The sequence below is a fragment of the Leptosomus discolor genome, chromosome Z (assembly GCF_034619465.1).
Source record: "Leptosomus discolor isolate bLepDis1 chromosome Z, bLepDis1.hap2, whole genome shotgun sequence".
Classification (NCBI taxonomy): Eukaryota; Metazoa; Chordata; class Aves; order Leptosomiformes; family Leptosomidae; genus Leptosomus; species Leptosomus discolor.
This window is the reverse complement of record NC_141419.1, coordinates 61,013,276-61,031,724: the sequence shown is the minus strand read 5'-3', so window position 1 is coordinate 61,031,724 and position 18,449 is coordinate 61,013,276. Positions and strand designations below refer to the sequence as shown.

The 18,449-nt window shown below is 35.6% G+C and overlaps 1 protein-coding gene across 2 annotated transcripts in view; it reads right to left on the bottom strand.

The window, feature by feature from the left end:
- Window positions 1–18,449, bottom strand: part of PTPRD (protein tyrosine phosphatase receptor type D) — a 281,812-nt gene that overhangs the window by 210,904 nt on the left and 52,459 nt on the right. For both annotated transcript variants that reach the window (XM_086480568.1, XM_086480569.1), the window contains exons 2-3: window positions 5,876–6,021; window positions 1,593–1,734 (exon numbers count right to left, since the gene is read on the bottom strand). In XM_086480568.1, the coding sequence (XP_086336694.1) occupies window positions 1,593–1,734; window positions 5,876–6,021 (288 nt within the window). The remainder of the gene's footprint in view (window positions 1–1,592; window positions 1,735–5,875; window positions 6,022–18,449) is intronic.

Below are 18,449 nucleotides of genomic sequence, written 5' to 3'. Positions count from 1 at the left end.
GATCTCATATGCTCCCAGTTTCAGATTAAATCTATAAATCTGTTCCTGGTGCCAAACTATATTCCAGCAGCCATAAGTGTTATGTCTGGAAACAACACAGAATAATTCACATTTCATATATTTTTTTAATTAGACAATTAATTCTTAAATAAACTTTAAAATTTAAATTTTAAGTTCCTAACTAATAATCTACTTTTTTTTTTTGTTCATTAGGCATTTGCATTGATTTTTAAAACAGAACCTGATGCTAGTGTTGTCTGAAGTAGAACTGAGCTATTTGAGTAAGAAACAGAGAGCACAGACACATATGCCTTACAAAAAATTGATAGGACAAGCAAAGAAACAGATCACATTTTACAGTCAAGTCAGTTTTGACACTCAGACAACTCCTCTGCCTTTTTTGACCACTAAGGTCCTCAGTAGAGACATGAGGGCTGTTGCTTCTTCTCTACAAACCTCAAAGTGAGAACTTTGGTTGGTTTAGAGCAGTATTTTTCAAAATACATACATGCACATTTCAAGACCAGAGAGCCTTGTAAATACATTTCACAAAACTCTGAAGACAAAGAATATTTCTTCCACCTGTGTCTTCACATTGTTTTTTGCTTTTTTTTCCCCCCTCCTCCGTTTTCCCATCTCCCTTTAATTTACAAAACTTGTAAAGCAGTATGAAAATGTCATTTCATGCTCATTTTCAACAACGTAGAAGCTGTGCATAAAAAGTGCTTCTATCAGTTAACAAAGGGAAAAACTTATCTTAGGGAACTGAAAATAGGTTCATGGTGCTGTTAAAACATGAACCACAATACAAGACAGTTATCTTCAGTCATAAAAGCAACCCTGAAAACTGAAGAGTGTGATATTTCATGAAGCGTCTCTGAATCCAGTTTCCATTCATCTCCAGGTGACAGAATGAAACATTCAGGTCACTTGACTACTAGTATTTACTCTTCTGAGTATTACCTAGACAGTAGACTTGGCAGAACATTCATATCGTCACACTTGAAAAAATGTATTTTTTTCCTTTACTGTCTTCAGAAACTTCTTGCTGAAGTAAGAATACAATTCAGGTGATGTACACTTGAAATGGAAGAAGCCCGCTCCTTTTTTGTGTGTTATATTTTGGGGAGAAAAATCTCATAGCAGCTTTACCTCATCTAGAAACCGTTTATGCAACTTTTCAAGGCCACTGTTAATTGCACAAATTTCTGTGTAAATACTGATCACACAAAGCTAAGCTACCCACAGCAGCACTAAAATGTTAATCGGATGCAATTCATAAAGCATTGGGTTTTGACCAATAACTGATCTAATAACCTGTTGTGCACTGCACTCCTTTTTCACTTATTTCTTACTTCTTTCCTTCACTCTAATCTGTCATACCACACATACTCACATAACCATTTTACAGTCAAAAATCAGAAACATGATATTCAAGTATTACGTGAAGACGTTTGTATTTAACAGCATCAGGACTATCATAATGCAAGTTTGGAAAGAACTGTTTTCAACTTCCCTGAAGAGAAAGGTCTCTTTTACAACATATCGATTTCAGCTCTATGAAGTAAATTAGTTGTTTAGAACGAACTTACCACGCAAAACAGTAAGTCTCGTGGACACACTTATTTCACCAACACTATTGGAAGCCACACATTCATAAATAGCTTCATCTCGTGGCGTGCGCAGTGGCTGTATTCTGAGAACGGATCCAGATCCATCGTCAAACTCTATAACCTATAGAAGGAAACAAAAGCTGTCACAGATGTTGTTACAAATGCCTATTCCTCAGTTGATCTGTTCAAGACCTGCTGGTATTTGTGTCATCAAAGCCAAGTTTGTTTTTCAAATACAAGTACCAGGACAAATGTGAAAATGTTTCAGTGGCAATACCTCGTAACATATATGGCTGTTCAGTGATCATTCGATGGCCACTCTAAGGTAGTTTCAAGAAAAGACAGGATGAAAAACAAATGACAAAAAACCCCACACCCCAGTTAACAAGGGCTGTAAGAAAGGATTCTGTAACTTAATGTTCTTTTATGCTGAAGTTCACCACCAATCTCCCTCCATTCTCTTAGTTTAAGCAGTCAACCCTCAAATGCCTATTACATTCATTTTAATTGCTATATTCCCACTCTATTCACAGGGTGCAGCTCACTCATTCATTTAGCTCCAAAGTGAAAAAGGGTCAGCAATTTCTGAACAAGATAGGACTACTCAGTTTAGCTGTGCATTTAACCCACAGAACGGAAGTAAATTTATCCAACAATGTATTGGAAAACATGTGACTCATTAAGAGACTAAATAATAAGCCTAAACTTTAAGGTTTACTTTTTAAATCACAACATTTGCACAAGAAATACTAGTTTTTATATGAGAAAATTAATGGCTTTTATTTCCTTCTTGTTCTGCCGTAGGAAGCATATCAGGTATTGGTGAGTATTGCACACTTCAAGCATTGGAAAAGCCTTTCTAATAACTTAATCTATTTAATATACTTTTTTAAAACCGTATTTATCAATAATATATGTTAGTATTTATATTAGTACTACCATCAGGTAAATGGTAGTCATGTCAAGAAAAGACAGTCACAATTATTATCTTTTCTTACAAAATAATTAATATTTGGCCATAATCTATATATACATGCACAGAACAATTTACATATATGCCTGTTTGCACATATACTTTTGTCTGTATGTCTCATTTACACACAGGTAATCTCCTAGATTTCTAACCTTGTTGAGAGTGAGAGAGAAATAAAGTACAGGGTTGGGAACTACAGATACATGTCCATTATCTTCCCATTTTCATTGTAGGAATTGCTCAGTTACTTCTTAGTAGTGGGAGAGGTTTAAGAGGAAGTAAGGTAAAAACCTGTTTGTTTCTGAGAATAAATTGTTTAATAGCCCTACAGGCTGTATTACTTTTCCTTGTTCATTAAGTAAAGCCATTATCCTAAACGAACCTAGACAACAAAAAAATCTATCTGGTCTTAGCACAAACGAAAGAATAACTAGAATTCTTGATAAAATTACATTTATGAGGGAAAGGAAAACTTCACAATCTTAAAGCAGACAGACTAATGATTTATAGCTAAACAATGAAAGAACAGGATCCAAATAATCACAATTGTTACACTTAAAAAGAACAATTGTTACTGTTTAAATCTGAACGCTTAATAATCCTAGCTGGATAGCCAATAAAAACAATTGCAGTAGACTGGATTGGGCAAATATTGCAGAGATTAAGTTTCAAGTCTGGTATCTCCAAAATATATATCATATTTTGATACAGCCCTGTGATGAGTTCTCCCCTTTCCATCACATCACAGACAGTTAATTCTTCCCATTCCTCCATCTACTGAGTAAGACTTTTTTTTTTTTTTTTTTAAAAAAAAAAAAAAGCACAGACTTTTTGAATAAAATCAGCCTTGTGTCACAGGGTACAATGGTGCAATTTTTTAAACACATTTTTCCCCCTTCTCTGTTTCAAGTTCCTCTGAGAAAGACTTCTTAGTAACTTAAAGTAGATTTTTCTAATGCATGTTATTTGAATTGATTTGAAGCAGGAGGAGAAGAAAGAATCATCCTGAATCATGTTCATTCATAGTATATACTTGAAATATAAATAAAAGATGAAAGATTAACAGTGAAGTCCCACAAGGTCTTATTGTAGCCTTTAGTTTCAGAAAGAATGTATAGCTCTCACACTACTCCCACTCAGTTGAGAGAATTAGCCTGTGAGCAAGAACATTCCACATTCAATGGTAATAATCTTCAAATATATAAACATGTCACTGTCAAGAGAGAGGGAATAAACTATTTGTGCCCTCATTGCTACGTAAGACAATTGTAATGTACATCAAGTTCCAACAAAAAAGTTCAGGCTCCGCATGAGAAAAAAAAATCATAGTGGGGCTCATGAAACACTGTAGGAGGCTGTGCAAGTTTATTGGAGCAGAAAAAAAAAAAAAGTAACCCCCAGCATCCCTGAGAAAGCACATGGATTAGATGGCCCACTGCAGTGCCTTCCAGCTGTATTTAGTAGGCTTCTATGAAGACAGCTGGCCAGGTGTAACATTTTCATGTCTTGAATTACTAAGTAATCAAACCCAGAGAAATACACAAAACTTTAATGTAAAAGAGAGGAAAAGAAGCCCAAGTAATTGTTCTCTTATTGGTGCTGCTGATATCTCAGATGTTCCTTGTTTCCCAAATGTTCCATGTGTCTTTTTTGGATCTCTTTCTGTTCTTATTTAGAGATTCTATGGCAAGAATTAATGCTCTTACTTTGGATAGGAGGAAAAGCTGCTTAAGATATAGATGTGCTCTGCACGCTTTATAACTACTCTGCTCAGTGGTTATAATAAAAATTATAAAATACTTGTTTTTTCTATTTCTTTGAATTACATTCCATCTTACTTGGCTATATAGCTTGTTCAAATGCCACTAAAGGCATTTTTAAAACATTTAAAATTATTTTTTATAGTTCTATTCAAACATTTTTTATGGAAATAAAACTGTCTTATTTTTGCTTTTTCTCCCTAAAAACAGGTACATAGGTACATAGAAAACAATATATGAAGCAAATAAACTATGACATATTGCAAAATAAAACTGAATCAACACGGTAAACACGTATATACCCAATCCTTCACTGTTTAGAACTCACCTCGAGTGAAAATTTTGTGACTAGAAGGGGATAAATTGTGTAGAGTTTATGATAAAATGTCTGTGTTAATCACTCTAGACAATTACAGCTCTGCACACTCTCTGCAAAGCACAAACAGTTCTTGGCACTAAGAGCTCACATTTAAATTCATGCTTTTATTTCCCACAATGTAGTAAATATACAAGCAAAGAATTACATTGGTTAATGAACAAATTTAATTGTCTTTAAATATTTTTAATCAAAAAATAATAAAAAAAAAGAGTTTGTATAAGAAATGCAATTTTTTTCTGCTGACATAAATCTAACCTGAAAGCTAGGGCAAGCAGTCTTTCCAAATACTACTAAAAACTAACACAGAAGACCTTAATTTTCAGTCTACTTATAATACATATATCTTAGATAATTTGCTCATAAAATGCATGTCACAACTGTTTTATACACAAATTAGTCACATTTCAAAAAGTTGTCTTAATTCAGAAGTCTCTTATTTAACATTGAAAATAGTGAAGAGAGACAGCAAAAATTATACACTCTTAGTGCCAGTTTTGGTGTCCATTCTACAAGCCTTCTCCCATTTCCTGAGTTTTTTCTTCATGTTAAATGTCATCCATATTTGATATTAATTGTTCCTGCCACTAAAAGAGGGAATAATATTTGTTGTCTTATATCCCTCAAATAACCAGCATCCTTTGAACAGATTATCTTCACAACAGCATTCTCTAAAACCTTTTGCTAGGTTATTGGTAAGAAAAGACTCAGAAGCAAACAAGTTTTAAGTTTCCTCTTCAGCAGCAGGAACTACAATGTCCCTTTCATCTCTCTCTGCAACAGTGGTAAGGAACTGTGGCAGCAGAAGCAATAGCAGCCTAGGTCTGTTTAATGCACACTGTCACAAAAAGAGGTGGCTTGCTCTCTGGAGACAGCAATCATTGCTCAAATAATTTTCCCCCATCTCCTTCACATGAAAGACAGCAGGTTGAATAGAAGCACATCAAAGCTCCCTGGTTAGATCATCCTTCCCTTTAATAGTGCTACACATAACCAGTTTGCCACATAAAAACTTCATGAGACTGCTCCCACTAAATTATCCCTGATAGTCATAGCTATGTTGCTTAATCACTGATAATAAAGTACACATATTGGGATTAGAAGTGAGGTTGGAATTATGTTTTTCAGAGGAACAGAACAATGGACCTAATACCTCAAATCTCTGATTGCTGACTTTCTTTCCCTTTTTGTTCCAGACAATTTTAGGTCTTGGATCTCCCGTGGCTTGACAGATGAATGAGGCAACTCCTCCAGAAACCCCGGTCTGGTCAACAGGAGTTCTTGTAAACTTTGGTGGTGCTGAAACAAACAAAGAAATAACAAAATTAATCTAAGTAGTAAAATAAAAAATAAACCATGTAAAGATTTCAAAAATAATAAAAAAAAAAAGACAGTATTCACCTGCAATAGAAGGCATTAAAAAAACAACTGAAAGGACAGAAAAGTCCTTACAGGTTTACTAGTGAAATTTATATTAAAATGGAAATCTGATTGCATCAGAATAGCAAGATCGCACACTATATTTTATCACCATTATAAATAAAAAATCCAATTCATGTTCCATTGCAAAATAAGCTCATCAATCAGCTGGAGTATGATCGTGATTCATGTCTTGATGTTATGATCACGGGACGTCAGGAAAACTGGATTCCCAACTTTGAGCCATTAAAATCAGTGACATTTAGAAGTACACATTTGTAAGTGTGCACTGGTGGAGGTAAATGACTGTGTATTAAGAGTCCATGCAGAAAGGACTGTTAGCAGAAGAGAGATTTATATTTGGGTAGAGTTGCACATATAGCTCCTATTCACTCCCAGTAGTGAAAAAAAGATCCCACTACTGCAACAACAGGAGAGCAGAGAGAAATAGAGAAATCATTTTAAAAGTAGGAAAAGGCATTTCAGTTAATTATTCTCTTTCCTTCCATTTCTGTTACAACATAATTTAATTTATCAGCCTTGTGGTGAAGCAAAACTTTCAAATCTAAACCAACACAAGACATGACTTCTAAAGATTTAATATAAAAATCTATGAGATTATGTCTAAACACAGTACAGAAAGGTTGAAGAATTCCTGTGAATACTTACATAATTCTTAGCTGCGAAACCTTTAAGAGATCAAATACACTTCAAAATGCTAATTTGAATGACATGAAGTGAATACTTAGGGCCAATAAACAATAAAAAAGCCAGGTCTTTGCTATATTGTCTTTCTCAGTTTTAAGTTGTTATACGTAGTTGCTCTATAGCAGCTGTTGCAATTAATTTTTGCTCTCATCTTCAACCGTCAGCAGTCAGTTCCTTTCTGACTCAATCACTTTGTTCTTCTTCAATTTCCTCACTTAATTCTGACATTTGTGTACCTGTACTGTATTAGTTTTGATTTCTAAGTTGCTGCTTTTCCCTTCTGATGTCTAACCCCTTATTCTGCTGAACTGGTCTTTCCACAGGTAACACTTCTTGACACTATGTTTATTTAAATGTCAGAAACCCAGAAGACTACAAGTATGCATGTATGTAACACCGAAAAAAAATCCTGAAATAATCAAAAATGCCCAGAAAACATGATGTGGCCATTACTACAAAACAAATTCAATATGTTGTTTTTATGTTGCTACATTAAATATTAGAGTATGAAAGTTGTCCTAAGTTTACGAAATGAAGTAAGTCCTTTTTACCTTACCCCTAATGTGCAATGTACCAGTAACAAAGATATTTTCAAAAAATGCAGTAAAAACATAATGCTCCTGCAAATCCTCATGTTTTTTTTCTTTACTAGAGATGTCAGGCAAAATTGTTATTGCTCAACTTTTCAGAATGCTCAAGGGTCCTTGAAGTATCTGCTGTGCTAATTTTGCCTGGTAAGCATGTACCTGAAATCAAATGCAACAGCAAATCTAAGCACAGCAAAATAAGCGTGCCAGTGCTACCACAGGGATCTCATGGAAGAACTTCTTTGATGTCAAAATATTGCCAAAACCACAGCAAATAAAACACACTTAGACCAAAGAAACTAAAAATCCTTTCCCAAGTCACAGGCTTTATGCCTGGACCACAGAAAAGACAGAAATGTATTCTGATGAAGAACATCTCAGTTCCATCAAAACTGCTAGCTTTGAATCCTTTTCTATGCATGTATTAACTCAGCACTCTGATATGTAAAGAGACATGACTGAATCTGATACACTGATATTCTGTGGCACAAGTTGTGACTGTGTGCCACTAATCGAAAAATGATGCTCTGCCATTCTGTTTTTATTCTTTCTGACATTTTGGAAATCCGGTGTTGAACCTCAAACCAACGAAAGAAAAACTGTGTGTGGACAAGTCCACCAGCACAGAGTAACTATGTACAGTAGCTCACAGCTCACTCATACAGTCGGTCACTGCCCAACCGATAATTTCAGCATCAATAAAGTAATTTACATCCTTAGAGACAAAGCCTGTTTTGGAAAATTTGCCAAATTTCCCATGCATTACAAGGGTCAAGGAGGAAAAGCAACTCAATTTAAGAGCCATGCTGTGCATTCATTCCTGCAGCACTTCCTTTAACTACCTTGAGACCAGGAGAACTGCAGACTTTTAAACAACAAACAATACAAAAGCAACAAAAAACGATAAGCAAAGACCATGTTGAACTACGTTAAATTAGCTCTGGAAAAAAACAAAACCAACTAACTAACCAACCAAAAACTCCCATCATATTCTACTATTAGGTTTTATGTCACATGCCAGTTGCCATGGTATCTATGGTTGGCATGCTTTTACTAATATGCAATATACTGTGTTAATGATAGCAATAATTAAAAAAAAAAAAGATAAACAAAGAGTAATTCCTTCCCTCCTCATCAGACACTCAGTCACAAATTCTTCATTAGCACAGTTCAGATAGACATAAGAGAGCTTGCACTAATTTACACCATATGACAATTTACCTTTCCATTGTTGCTGAACAAAAAAGAAACAAACAAAATCCCCTTAGATTTCCAACACTCTGCAAACTGGTAAGTTGTTTATCAAATAGTGTACATAGCAATATATATATATATATATATATATATATATATATATATATGAAACAAAAAAATTTCCACCAATCTTTACTGCCATTAGAGGTAAAACCAGTTTTCTGACGATTTCTTCATTGAGGACTAGCCAAACCTGTAAAGGCCTGTAGCTGCTCTGACTCCTTACAAAAATTGCTTACTAGCTTCTGCAGAGCTGCATCCACATAGTGGAGCTCCAGAAATAGGGCTGAATGCCTAACGTGGCTTTGGTAGCTACCTGAAGAAGAACAGTATTTTTCCAGTCCTATATGAATTTTTGCTGGACCAACAAGTAGTAAAGCTGTTGTTTGTTAACTAATAACAGTTACTATGAAGCATTAGAAGAAAAGCACAGTTGTTACATAATGACGTAATTCCCTATTTGTAGTCATTTTTCAAGAAAAACAAGGTTTTAAGGTTGTATGTAATGACCACATTATTCTATGTAAAGACTGGTATTATCTATATTGATTAAAAAGCTTCACATTCTGAATTAAAAGGGAACCACGATGATGTTTGAGTTTAACTTAGACCATAATCCAGCTGAAAGGTATAAGGTATGTGACTGGTCAAAGCTTCCTTTTGCGTAAGTAAGTAATTCCTAGTAAAAAACACTGCCACAGGCCTTCTCCAGTGCCTAATCTTAAAAGTAAGACAGTTATCTTTGAGGTATCATATGGTATCAGAGAAGGTAAATTATCCTTAGAACATATTTTATCTGCAATAGGAAACACAGTAGTTGTGCACACCTCAGATATTTTAATGCATATAATGACCGTTTTCAGCAGTTCATCTTTAAACTCACAAAATTAAATTTAATTCGGCAAAACAGTTAAATTCTCCACTTCAGGGTCAGCAGCTGCACCAGAAAGATAATAATGTCTGCATGTTTAATATGTGTTGTGAGGATAAACCCATTTATGGCCAAGAGACGCTCAGACTATTGTCATGGTAGCCAGCCACCATGGAAAAATACAGGTATTATGTAATCCACCTTTTCATTATTCAATCAACATGTTCATCTTGTTACATATAAAGTGACCAGCATTACTGTAAGCGTATGTGAGATCATAACCCAACAGAATCAAAAATGAAAAGTAGTATTTGTTCCCTTTATCTTTATAAAGATTGTTAATTAAGGTTTGACACAAATTATCTCCACAATTAATGTTGTCAGTTTCTTGACATTGATTCTGACCTAAGCTGCTAGGCACTCTGACAGCAAACAATTACAGTGCACACACAGTTGTGCTTATTAACATGAGGGCAATTTTGATTGAGAACGGACAACTATTTTCAATCTCACTTAACAACAGCAGTGCAGAGTCCAACAAAAACTATTTGCAGCACACTTCATTAAGCACAGCAGCAATCTATATGGGAACCTTCCACTGCAATTACATCTGCCAAAAAAATCAGATGTAATATGCTACCAACTATGATAACACAACCTTTCAGCACTTTTGAAACTCTACTTGGTCACATTTCAATAAAGCTGCAATTAAAATAGCATAAGTGTAATTAAAATAACAAAAGTAAAATTCAGTTAAAATCAGCACCTCATATTTCCGTCCTGGAACTCTCTTCTGGGCATTATCAAAATTGCAGCAATATTGGCTACTAAATGCAAATAACACAAGTTTTGTTTGTTTCAGCTTGTTTATCTATCAGTGTCTCCTCAGATATTTGGGCTGAATCTGAAGGCTGATACTTTGACAAGGGAAAAAAAAATACAGCAGAAGTTTTCCATAACTTGGACTTATGGAGAGTAACACAAGCTTCATCATCCAAGGCCTGAGGGTTCTCACCCTCTGCTGCTTTTTACGCACTTCTTGATGGGACTGCTGAGCAGCTCAGGTGACAACTATTGAACTACTGAAAATTACATTCTAATATACGAAGAAAAATTGAATTTATTGCTAGCTCACCTTAAATACACTGAACTTTAATTCGTTTGTTTTAAGGAGTTTAAAACCACAGAAGTTAGGCTGCTGCTTCCACAAGCAGTCAAGCTGTCCCCCCAGGGGACACAGGAACCTCTGAAAAAGAGTTAGTTTACTACCATCCAGAATGAAGCTGTCCTGTTTGGCATACTGAGGCTCCATGAAACATATTTATAACAAGACAGTAAAATAACTCGCTTGGATTGGAACATTTTCATAGCTTTGAATGAATGTAAGACATCTTTTCTTTTGCACTTGCACATCATCATACAATTCTGTAGTGAATGGAATTAACTAATTCACACTTAACCATGTTATGGAATTATCTGTTTTAATTTTGCTGTGCTATACTCTGCTGTGCTTTGAGGACATGTAATACTTTCCCTCTGCACTCAAATAAAATGTCTGACAAAATATTTTTGAAGTTAGTAGTTCAGCCCCCTTCTTTCCACAGCTAATGAGAGCTGTTCTTGTGTAGAGATACTTTCATGGACACAACTCCTCTGATCAAGCAACTAATATGAGGATAAGACTTCCCCTCCTTTGAAGGTAAAGTGAGAGCGAATGGGACATATGCAGCCCAAGTATAGCAAGCTCAGCATGCGGGCCTACTGTGGAACAGATTACAGAGAATGCAGATCTCAATACATTTCTGTTACTAGACCCTCTATTTGGTGTGTATGGAAGTTTCTAGTACGCCATAATTCAACTTATGGTTAAACTTCATCACATACTTGAAATATGAAGAATTTTCCAAAATCAGAATAAAAATTTACAAAAATCATACCCTACTATATCCTTTGTCAGCATTCATAGGAAGTGTGAATAAAGTAACAAAGACATCAGAAAAAAACTAAACTTGCTAGGATGCTTCTTTTGAACGCCAAATTTACTTGTAAATTAACATATACTGAAATTACTGTAACTTTTTGGTTGTAAATCTTGTTTTGTAGCAATAAAAGTTGGAACATGATACAGTCACAACTGTTCCCATGGAACCTTTTCATCTGATACTGAAAAATGCACAGTGAGAGCAGAGTAAACAATGTGGTCTGGCAAGTGTCCATGCACTTTGGCGTACTGCACACACACCATCACAAGAATCACTGTTACATAGTGTAGAGCCCCTATGTATTACTGGTCTAGTAACACCAAGTTTCAGTGGGGTATGTGACTGGACTCACTCTAGTTATAAATTCTGAAGTCATTCTTCCCATGTAAAATTGCACACTCATAAAACTCCTACATGGAGTGGGAAAAAAATAAAAAGACTAAAAAAAAAAAGAGTAATAGAAATACCCTACATGCCACTTTGCAATATTCACTGCATCCTACTGACTTATCAGGAACTGATATATATTCTAGGTAAACAGGCCATAAATTGGTTCACATTCAATAATGGTGAATGCTCTTGTCCTGGTAAAAATGAACAAGTAGACAAACGCTGCATGTAATCTTCGCCTGATACTGTATAGATACATTACGAACGACATTAAGTTATTCTTTTCACAGTTCCTCTAGGAGTTAACATACTAAACTATTTTATGTATTTACACATAACATTTAATAGAAAAGCTTTTTGTGCTCATTTATTTATTAAAAACAATTTTAAAAGCTCACTCATTTACAGCATTCACTGCTAATTTACCTGTTAATTATAATTTGTGACATCAGTTAGACTGATCATTGATCTGAACAATTGTCTTGCCTTAATTGTAACCTACATTTACACTGGACCTCCAAATTGGCTATGTAAGAAAGTTACTTAGCTTTTTGTATCTAAAAGGACGAGCAACAATTTCTATTTGAGAAACCTGGACGAAGAAATCCCAAAGTCACCAACTGGTATGTTCCTAAAGGCTCTTCCCTGTCAGTCACAAGCTGGCAAAATTTTCCTGTTTCTCCCTGTAAACATCTTAAAACTGCACCATCCTTACATCCTTCAGCAAGAAGAATAGCAACAATGCTGTCATACTCTGAGCAGCTGAATAGTTTTACCATCCTGTGAACGAAAATTACCAGGTTTTCACCTGTGAACCGCTAAATGCTATCCAGCTATGCCAGCTAATTCCAGCTGAAGACCTTGATGCATCTGGTTGATAAAAATTATTTGCAGGTACAAACACAGTTTTCCCAAAACTAAGCTATTTCACTGTACAGGCACCACAACACCCTCTTAAAAACCCAGCCCCTGCAACAATGTTCATAAAATCTTTACAATATAATCAAAACTTTTATCTCTCCACCTTCTTTCTGCTACTTGTATTTTTTTTTTTTTTTTTTTAAAAAAAAGCACTCAGAAGAAACAATTATGTCAAAAACACCTGTTTTTTTGGGAGGGTGGTTGGCTTTTTTCTCATTTAGCAGTCATCTCCAGTTCCACAGCCTTTAATCAATGAGAGCATACCCACCCTACAAATTTAGCAAGCAGCTCAAAACCAGATTATCACTTCCTGATCTCTCAAGGAAAATATTAAAAGTCAAGCCTAACTTTATGTTTTTAGATTATCTGCAATCGCAATGTCAGTTTACTAGGCTGACCATTAGATTTATTCTTCCCTGAAACACGGAATCAAATTACATACTTACAAGTAAGGCTTTACAGGTAGAATAGGTAGGTTACATTTTCCAAAAGGTCTAATGTTAAAATAGCACATTCCTAATTTGTACCTCTAGGCTGTGCAAACCTTGGTACCAGCTCATTTCATTGTGGATTATGCATGCTTTTTTAGAGGCAGACATTATCTGAGCCCTAGGGACATGGGATGAATACAAACCAACACAGACAGCAGCAGACATTTATTTGCCATCTAGCATCACCCCTCCCCCCACACTCCCATACTCATTTAAAGTTTATAATAACTGGAAGAAAGTAAAAGGCTTTCACAAATATCAAGATCCTATGTGAAAAACCTATGAAAAAGCTTTTTATTAATACTATAGACCAATACATTCATACCCTAAGTAGGACAAAGCTGAAGAATTTATTGCTGTGCTTTTTCTAGTAAAACTGTTGCAGACAACCTGATAACAATTTAAGTTGGTTTCATGACAAACTATTAGGACAGTTACTGTAAAACTGAGACCAGCTCTTCACTACTGCCTCGACAAGAGTGCTATCACACTAACCCTAATAGGAAGCCAGGGCTGATGTGCCGTCAGAGACAGCCTTCTTGATGAACAGAACAAAGGAGAAGGCCACTGAAGCCAGACCTACTCCCACCCCCCATCTCCTCTTGCCCTCCACCCCCAAGAAGCTTTACCTTCACTACAAATTTTAACCTTTTAGATATCACTACAGAAAACAAAAGTTTTACATATTTGTTTCCAAGTCTCCCCTTACTTACTCCAGTGTCTCTTCAGTTGTCCTACACAAGAATTCTGATTTACGCTAGTTTAAGAAAAGACAATCAAGATGCTTGGTTCTAGTATTTGATTAGACCAAGCACTGAAAGATGCAGGCATAGCAGTCAGTGGCCACTATGCATTAAAGGCACAGGAAGGCAAGAATTTTCTTTTTCTCTGTCCCATGCCTATAGGAATTCCAGCACTGTAAATTTAACCCGACTACATGTATGCCTTTAAGTTATACACTAGCACATGTGTTCAAATGCACAATACAAAACAAAATAGGTATATGTTTGTGTGTATACATATTATTTAGCACATACAGTATATGTAAAATCTGGGTGGGGCTTAATCTACCTGAGTTATGAAGAGGAACTGGCTAGTTAATCCAGTACTAAGCCTTCTTCCAGCAGCAAATGAAAAGCATAAAGCCTCTTGAATCTAAAAGGTTACTGACGTGCACTACTTCATCCCCCAGGAACATTACATAACCTTGTCATATTCACTAATTTAATGAAAGGAAATTCCGCTTCAAAGCTCTCTACTGCTTCTTCTTCAAATTTTAATGTCTCCAGACTGCATATGAATTATTTGGTAACCGAGAGCTGACACTCCTTTTCAATGTGCACAGTAGAAGCAGTGGATCTTAAGATGCCAGGCAAGCTGATCTCTTTCCAGAGAAATTTTGCTCTAAGAGAAAAGGAGGAATAACGAGATCCTACAGGTAAGAGTTTCAATTAGTGACTGAGAGTATCTGGGTTATGAATAGAGAGAGATGGCCTTTATCAGTGTCTTACTAAAAACCCCAAAATACAGGTACCAAAACTATGAAGAATAAAACCAGGCACTGTAATAACTGAGTGAAGCTTCCACTCATTTTTTATTTATCTAAACACAACAAAATGCATCTTTGGCCATTTATACACAGGATAGACTGCTGATTAATGACTGTGAAAGCAACATCACCTATCTAATGATAAGCCTGACTCAAAAAGAAAAGAAACCATAAAACTCTACATACTAAATATGGTTCAGTGTTAATGCTTGACAAGGCACTCACATAGCAAATTCTCATAACTCCTGTTCAACCAGAAGAGAAATTAATAATCATCTTTCTTTTCCAAACTGGAGGCAAACTGCCTTGACACCAATACCCCAACTGGCCAACACATAAAAGATGAAAAGCATTCTGTTACAACCTACTACTGTGCTCTGTGAAAGTGATGTAAGACACTACTCTTGCACAACATGCCTATATGGGTGAAATGCCTTAATGTTAACCACTTACCGTAATCCCTATCTCAAGACAGATGAAGGTAAAAGCTAGAAAAAATTATAAAACTCAAAATACATGTTAACGAAGTTTATAAGGACATGGATGACAGAAAATTTAAAGTCATTCAATCTTCTATTGCAGTTACTAAAATCAAAAGACCTTCTTTCTCCACTTCTGTTTCCAGATAAGGTGAGGAGGCTTAGCTTAGGGACCAAACCCTTGGCCAAATACTAGTCCCCAGCCTTCATCCTCAACAGACAAGGAATATACCCAGTCTGTTCCTTGGGTGGTTCAAAGTGACCTTTAGATTCATCAAACCTGTCTCAAATATAATAACTGATCTTCAACTTTGTAACAAGGTAGTTTATATCTTCTTCTCTTTTGAAGCAGTCTGGACAGAGCCGTGTCCTGTCCTGGTGGTAAACACATAGTTTTATACCTTTTTCTTTGTTGGGTTAAACTATTAAACTGCTGAGGGGCAGACTGTTGTACTTGGGACAAATGTGCGCATGCGTCTAATCAAATCTTACAGTCCATATGAACATATATAGCTTGGAGCATTAAGGGGTTTAAGATTACTTTCCACTTGTAAACCAGCATAAAGAGATGGCATGATTGATATAAGCATAATTTATCAGTTAATAAAAAGCTTAATTGATTAGATACTAAAAAGACTATGTGATGAAGCATGCTATAAAATTAAAAAATACTAGTTAGTAGAGACTGATAAATCTTTCTTTCCTTTTTACTAGAACTACTTCATCCCTTGAACTTGATAAACACGTCTCTATTAGTTATAAAACAACATTTACCGTTTGCATACAACAATTGATATGAAACCTAAATCAGGTGTCAGTCAACTAGAGAGAATATATGTTCCTCTTATCAGCAACGCTGTGAGAGCTACGCAATGCAGCTCAGCTACAGCTCTATTAAAAGACAGGTTAGTGTGGCCTGTAAGATGATACATTACTGAGACATACGCAGACATTCATAAACTAGATCAGAAAAATGTTTATACGTATCCAAAAAAGATTCAGTGACTAAAAGCCCCAGTGGATTGTCCCAGTTCCTTGCCTACAATTCACTTAAGATAGATCAGTATGGTTAACACAGTACAAGTATCCTGTTCTGGAATACGGTTATGCAGATATAAAAGCACTCATTAGAATGTATTTATACTGGCAGGATTTTTGATACTGTGTGTTTTCGGTACCACACAAGTGTCCTACTGTATATAGCTCCTGCTGTGAACACAAGCTATTACAAATCACATTTTGTTGCCAGTTAGGTCAATGCGTTGCCAGTATGCAAAAAAATACTAGTCCAGAAGTGCAGTTCTGTAATTAAAATTTACAAAAATTTACAAAACAGAAATTAAAATGTAATTTCTGTTTTAATTGTGATACGTGACACCACTTCGTACAATGATGTTCTGCAATCTATTACCTAAAATCACTGAAGACAACAATTATTTGACACCTTGGATGTCACCGTAGCATTGCACTTGCTTTACAAGAATCTTGCATGGTTATTCATGTTACTTCAGTGACTTTAATACAATTTACAGTGAATAAAAATACACTTTAAAAAGATAAACCTGGCCCACAGTGCTGTGTCTAGCTTACACCTATCTCATCATATCTCACCAATGATATCTTCCATTCTTCTCTTTTTACGAGAAACTAAAAAATCATAACACTACATTGAACTGACATTCAGTAAAGGGCATCCTGTTTAAAGGGGGACATAATAACAAATTCAGGATGGAAGAGGGGTAAGAGTCTTATGTGTGGCCAGATATCATGCTGCAAGAGGAAATCTTACACTAGCATTCTCCAGCTTCTTTTGCCATTGAATACAGAGTCACTCAACTAAAAATACCATAAATCATTTAGTTTCATTCATACATGTTATTTACAGTGTTCAAGTTAAAAGCACTGCCAAGTGATTTTTATTAATGTGCTATATACAGATTGTGAAAAGCCTTACATTTGTTTGCCCTTAGAAGGAATTCCCATCAAATACCACAATTCTCCTTTATCCTCACTTAAGAAAATCAACAGTGGCCCAGACATAGGGACTTTTATTCTATTCTTACTCTCCTCTCATGCATCACCCTTGTCTTGTGCTCTTCTTGCTCAATCCACAGCTGTTCTGAGACCAAGCTAATCAGACCAAACTTGAACTATCTAGAACAGTTCAGGTGTGTGATCCTGAGAGTCAGTGAAGGCCATACAGAATCAACGAAGTTAATCCACCTGGGCTTTACATCATGTCTTACCTGTGGATTGATTATATTTTTACAGTGAATGGCACCCCATAAATTGGGACCATGACCACATCCCTGAAATACTGATGTGCACAGGTGATCTTAGCAGGGTCTGAAATACATTTTCAAGTTAGTGATTTGACATTAAGCACTCGCAATTCATTCTACGATTTCATCCATCTGCTGTTTTTAACACATACTTGGTGTTTTAAAAGATTACAAAAAAGAAGCTTGCAAGAGTTTTGTAGGACACAATGAAGCCTTCTTTCTTAAAAAACTAATTTACATTTGCCTTGTCATAGAGATTTTCACTCTGAAACCTCCATCATAATTGGAAAGTACAATTAATGCCCATCGTTAAAATAAAAGTAAAACCTACTGAAAAATAAGTAACACTAAGGATTGCACTCTCCATTTTTCTTTCACAGGCAAAGATGTTACTTCTAACTATTATTAAAAAAAAAAAAAAAAAGAGTAGTATCAGTGATAGTCATGGTTCCCTTCTCAGTTCATATCTAAGTAGCAAGAAGATTCAGAAAACAAATTCACTGAAGTCTGGTCTCAAGAGATAAAACTGGAAGCCAAAAGCACTGAAAGTGACAGTTGGCTACTGGACAGAAGAGAAGGCTGAGAGCCAAAACTTTGTAATTCTAATCCCATCACTGCTAATTGCTTGTTGTTTAGCTTCAGGCAAATTACTTAACCTCCATATCTCAATTTCCTTACTTCCAGGATTATGCTACTTACATATGTCACAAAACACAGGGAGGAGTATTATAGTGGTTACTGTCACTATATGTACAAAATTTGTGTAGAGATTTGTGCTCATGCATTGAATGAGG